Below are 6222 nucleotides of genomic sequence, written 5' to 3'. Positions count from 1 at the left end.
CTTTTCCCGTGAGAAAAAAAAATGTGAAGAGGGGTTTTTTAAGTGGTTGGTGGGTTTGTTAGTGAAGATTAGAGGAGATTAAGGGGGTTGGTTAGGTATTATATCCCCTAATCCAACTCTCAGGATTTTCACCCGTGAGTGGATAAGCAAGGGAGGAGATGAAGTTGTGTGTTGGGCTTTTTGCTAGGATGGGCCTTTGAAAACTTGTTTGGTTTTTTTTCCCCGTCAGGTGGGCCTCATATAAGAAAACTTGCCCATTGGACCAACTTGATTAATTTGCATCAATAGATATTGATTATTACAAACATCCAATAATTCCACTACGAGTGATCTAGATGGTTGAGAGATTTTAATATGACTGTTACCGTCCTAGATTCAATTTCGGGATGGATTATCAAAAAAGAAAGAAATAAAGAAAGAAAAAGCAGCCAATAAGCTCTTTGGATTTTAGTATTTATTTCCTCCATAAATTATACCATATGGAACTTCATAAAGTTGCCATTTTGCGTATGTGCAAGCGTTTTTGCTCTTTGGATTTTAGCCCACGCCCCCCATATCTTTATTTCATTCTATTCAAGCCCTTAATTACAAGTTATCTTGATACTTCACTTCCGAAACTTTTTTTAGTTGCTTGTATGGCCGGACTCGTAAGTTAATTATGAGATTTTAAATTGCTTTCCAGCAATAAGTGAGATTCAAGTTATTGACTCTAATTGCAACTAGCCACCAACGAAAATGCCAAAAAATATATATATATCTAATGCCCCAAAACAAAATACCTTCAATTACAAAAGTATAGCTGCAAGATGCGCGCGTTAAAACTCAACAAAGCAAAGCAACTACGGCTATATATGACAACAGTTCAGGCACCGCTCAGGTTGGAGGAGGAGCTCTGATCGGAGATAGTGAGCTTCGACTGAAGATGGTGAGTGTTGGTGAGAAGCTCAAGAGAAGAAGTGGTGATAGTAATAGTGAAGGCAGAGCTTGCAGGAGGAGAAGAATTTTGAAGGCAGATTCCGACGTAGATTTGAGTGGCGTAGGCGGCGGAGACGGTCGAAAGCAATGGAGGTATTCGAGAACTGAACCCTAACCTTTGAAAACTTGTTTGGTTTTTTTTCCCCGTCAGGTGGGCCTCATATAAGAAAACTTGCCCATTGGACCAACTTGATTAATTTGCATCAATAGATATTGATTATTACAAACATCCAATAATTCCACCACGAGTGATCTAGATGGTTGAGAGATTTTAATATGACTTTTACCGTCCTAGATTCAATTTCGGGATGGATTATCGAAGAAGAAAGAAAGAAAGAAAGAAAAAGCAGCCAATAAGCTCTTTGGATTTTAGTATTTATTTCCTCCATAAATTATACCATTTGGAACTTCTTAAAGTTGCCATTTGCGTATGTGCAAGCGTTTTTGCTCTTTGGGTTTTAGCCCACGCCCCCCATATCTTTATTTCATTCTCTGCAAGCCCTTAATTACAAGTATCTTGATACTTCACTTCCGAAACTTTTTTTAGTTGCTTGTATGGGCGGACTCGTAAGTTAATTATGAGATTTTAAGTTGCTTTCCAGCAATAAGTGAGATTCAAGTTATTGACTCTAATTGCAACTAGCCACCAACGAAAATGCCAAAAAAAAAAAATCTAATGCCCCAAAACAAAATACCTTCAATTACAAAAGTATAGCTGCAAGATGCGCGCGTTAAAACTCAACAAAGCAAAGCAACTACGGCTATATATGACAACAGTTCAGGCACCGCTCAGGTTGGAGGAGGAGCTCTGACCAGAGATAGTGAGCTTCGACTGAAGATGATGAGCGTTGGTGAGAAGCTCAAGAGAAGAAGTGGTGATAGTAATAGTGAAGGCAGAGCTTGCAGGAGGAGAAGAATTTTGAAGGCAGATTCCGACGTAGATTTGAGTGGCGTAGGCGGCGGAGACGGTCGAAAGCAATGGAGGTATTCGAGAACTGAACCCTAACCTTTGAAAACTTGTTTGGTTTTTTTTCCCCGTCAGGTGGGCCTCATATAAGAAAACTTGCCCATTGGACCAACTTGATTAATTTGCATCAATAGATATTGATTATTACAAACATCCAATAATTCCACCACGAGTGATCTAGATGGTTGAGAGATTTTAATATGACTTTTACCGTCCTAGATTCAATTTCGGGATGGATTATCGAAGAAGAAAGAAAGAAAGAAAGAAAAAGCAGCCAATAAGCTCTTTGGATTTTAGTATTTATTTCCTCCATAAATTATACCATATGGAACTTCATAAAGTTGCCATTTTGCGTATGTGCAAGCGTTTTTGCTCTTTGGGTTTTAGCCCACGCCCCCCATATCTTTATTTCATTCTCTGCAAGCCCTTAATTACAAGTATCTTGATACTTCACTTCCGAAACTTTTTTTAGTTGCTTGTATGGGCGGACTCGTAAGTTAATTATGAGATTTTAACTTGCTTTCCAGCAATAAGTGAGATTCAAGTTATTGACTCTAATTGCAACTAGCCACCAACGAAAATGCCAAAAAAAAAAATCTAATGCCCCAAAACAAAATACCTTCAATTACAAAAGTATAGCTGCAAGATGCGCGCGTTAAAACTCAACAAAGCAAAGCAACTACGGCTATATATGACAACAATTCAGGCACCGCTCAGGTTGGAGGAGGAGCTCTGACCGGAGATAGTGAGCTTCGACTGAAGATGGTGAGCGTTGGTGAGAAGCTCAAGAGAAGAAGTGGTGATAGTAATAGTGAAGGCAGAGCTTGCAGGAGGAGAAGAATTTTGAAGGCAGATTCCGACGTAGATTTGAGGGGCGTAGGCGGCGGAGACGGTCGAAAGCAATGGAGGAGGCAGCCAGAGCAAGAGCTAGAGAGTTATTTCAAATCCATATTTTGTTTTCCTTGCGCGCTTAACAGCACTTTTACAAGCTTCCAGCAACATTTTCGAGCAGAAAGCACCACATCCGCTTTAATTAGAACGAAGTTTGATATAGTAAGCAAGATATATTGCTAGCAATAACCATAAAAGACCTCATTAGTACTCTTATGTTTTGTGTCTACACTTTATTATAACCCTGCGGCCACATTTTGCTTTTCCTACATGCTCTCTATACCCGAGATGTAGGAATGCTTATTCACTACATATAAACTTAGGGCATTAAAAGCCTTTTACCCAAGAACACACATGTAAAAAATTTCCCTTTTTATTTCTCTACGTTGAGGCCGGGAGTTCCCAGTTCTTAGGCAAGGGACCGATGTCATATATGATCTCCCGGTGGCAAGACCACACAAGTTTGATCGCTTCAGGGGTTCCAATTCCCGCACCTCTCGGATCTCCAGCAGGCCCAAACCTGCAATGTCGGTGCAATCAATATACAATATCAGTTTTATCAAACAAATATCCATCTCGCGTGAGAGAGGTGGGGGTGGGACCCAAGATGGGCTGCGCACCCATCCCGCTTGGCAAATAGCAAAACCCTTTATCAAAATATCGTATCAGTGCAGTTGCTAACTATAAAATGTGTGATGAGGCACGTGTCAGTGTTGCTTCTTCATTGCCATATGGTTGTTTATACTTATTTGATTTTTAATATAGGATCCTCTATAGGATATCCCCACACACACACCCTAAAAAAACTGAAAATTGAAATGTTAACGATGGTTGAATACATATTCTACTAACCAGTGATTTTGGGGGGCTCCTGTTGTCCTTGCTCTCATACCAGCATATGTCGTCCCATTCACAGATCTCCCAAGAACTTCCTGGTGGAGATTGAAAGAATAAAACAAAAGAATTGCCTTTAGGTCATTCAACTTATTTGTTTTATTTGTTTGTTTTGAGGGAAATTTTGTTGGAAAAAGGGATTTTCTGTCTCAGAAATCCTCTCTTAGATGGTGGGATTTTGGAGAGGAGAAAAACAGACCCTACATTTGGCTTTGCTTACAGCCAAACGAAAAGCAAAATTTGGGAAAGTTCAGAGCTTTGGAGAATTCAGACCTCATCCGAATTCGAAAACCCCTACTTTCTCAGCCAAACAGCTCCTTAGATTTTATCAATGAATAGATGTGAAAATAGAGTGCAAAATAAACCGTGCTCAAGATTTTCAGTGATCTTGCCTGCAAGAATAATTGATCGTTCGATACAACTGCAGCAGTCAGATGAGCATGCATCCTCTCACAAGCATCCAAAACCATGTTAAGTTGATCTTGCTTGTACTGTGTAACAATCTGCCAAAGATACAAATTAGTGGAAGAAATAATAGTAGAGGATGCTATGATATATAAATTAAATATCTTCATGATCTCAAACATGTTATCTTGGTGAAAAATATCTGAATGTAGAATTCTCTCTTCCTTATACCTAACTCACGCATGAGATCTTACCTCACAAACCTATTTGGGACATAAATGAATAACATAATATGAATCGCTTATAAGTTCACCCCAGAAAATCCTCGATTGGAATTAAGAGACAGGGAAAAAAATTCATCTTCAACCATATTTTCAAGTAGAGACTAAGCACAGTTCTTTCCCACTAAGAAGCACTACGGTGCACTTCGCCAACATTATGTATAAAACTGTCTTTTACAAGTCAGTACTTTACCTGGAAGGGGCCAAAAATTTCTTTTGTCACCAAAGCAAAAGTGTTTTCTTTGAGGATCTCCTCAATGGGAACAAAAACAGCCGTAGGTTGCATAGCTCCATATATTTTTGGAATAGAATGATCTATTAATGGTTCTCCGCCAAAGAGTAACTTTGATCCTGGAATCTGAAGTAGGTTATTGATGTGTTCCATCATGCTTTCTGTTGTAACCTGTGGGTTTTGAAATTTGTCAGATGATAAGAGTCATAAGACTGTAAATCTCAATAGTGGATTTTCAAGAAGAGTGCATTTAATACTCTAGACATAGAGAGAGGATCCCGGGAAATTATATTTGTTGTCTTCAAAGGATTACTATTTTTTGTCTGTCATTTGAACATACCTCTCCTCTAGGATTTTCACAAACCTCCCTATTTTCTTTATAGAAAGTATAGATGCGAAGATATTGGAAGGATTTGTAGATAAGACGGTGGAACTAAACCCCATAAATTTCATAATTCTTAATTACATTATCTACCAGAAGAAGGTTCAAGAAAATAAAAGCAACTGCAAGCATTGTGTAAGATCAAGCAACCTACAATGAGGCAAGGCATAGAATTGGTAACAAAAATAAAGCTAAGGAAAGTTAACAAATTTCTTTATAGAAACTCTTAACGGTGATTAATGGTGAATAACATGCACTGTGAAAGCAACTTTGTGCTATTATTAGGTCAGTTATTTCCCCAACTCATGTATAAAATCTGTATTGCAATCATTAATCTACTACTCTATACTTAAGGAGGATCTATAGAATCATTGTTTATGCCACAGTAAATACTATAGCATGAACAATAAATCTTACTATTTATGCTACAGTAATTTACTATATCATAAATAGTAAATCAAATATGCTCCTCCATATATGAAGTTATTATTCATGCTACAGTCACTGTATCATAAACAGTAAAGCAAATCAAATATATTAAAACTTGCATCCTCCTTTAAGTATAAAGGAGTAGATATGATTTTTAAATGGACAAATTTTCAAAACCAACCATTTTGCAAAAATATTCCCCAAAAACAATATGTTTCAACTTTAATTACCAAAACCGACCTAGCTGAGGCTGAAACTGGGTCGGTTTTGGCGAAAAAATTTCTCAAACTTCACGGGAGTTGAACTCCCCTGAAGTTTTTTACATAACAAAACTTCACGGGACTTCCAACTCCCGTGAAGTTTTGTTATGTGAAAGTTTTGTTATGTAAAAAACTTCACGGGAGTTGAACTCCCGTGAAGTTTGGGAACTTTTTCGCCAAAACCGACCCAGTTTCAACCCTGAGGCTGAACTAGGTCGGTTTTGTTAATTAAAGTTGAAACAGGTCGTTTTTAAAAATAAGTTTCAAAGTTTTGAATATTTGTCGTTTTTAAATGAATTATATTAAAACTTGGATCATTTTTTAAGTATAGAAGAGTAGATATGATTTCTAATTTTAAGCATACAATAATCAAATCAAATGTATTAAAACTTAGCGGAATGTCAATTTAAAATGCAGTGCTTTGCACGGAGTGCACACTAGCATATTATGGTGTCGGAACTATCGCGAAGCTTAAGCTTCTGCATTATCTGGTTCACATTCTTCGC

General features: G+C 37.7%; 1 protein-coding gene across 1 annotated transcript in view; it reads right to left on the bottom strand.

The window, feature by feature from the left end:
- The window catches only part of LOC109843548 (probable aldehyde dehydrogenase), a gene marked incomplete at its 5' end in the record, with an annotated part of 12330 nt that continues 9078 nt past the window's right edge, over positions 2971 to 6222 (bottom strand). The window contains 4 exons of the mRNA XM_020412484.1: positions 2971 to 3353; positions 3686 to 3765; positions 4120 to 4230; positions 4607 to 4816. Of these exons, the coding sequence (XP_020268073.1) occupies positions 3215 to 3353; positions 3686 to 3765; positions 4120 to 4230; positions 4607 to 4816 (540 nt within the window). The remainder of the gene's footprint in view (positions 3354 to 3685; positions 3766 to 4119; positions 4231 to 4606; positions 4817 to 6222) is intronic.

Source organism: Asparagus officinalis, chromosome 5 (assembly GCF_001876935.1).
Source record: "Asparagus officinalis chromosome 5, Aspof.V1, whole genome shotgun sequence".
Classification (NCBI taxonomy): domain Eukaryota; kingdom Viridiplantae; phylum Streptophyta; class Magnoliopsida; order Asparagales; family Asparagaceae; genus Asparagus; species Asparagus officinalis.
Note: the sequence above shows the minus strand (reverse complement) of the source record. Positions and strands in the feature narration are given on the sequence as shown.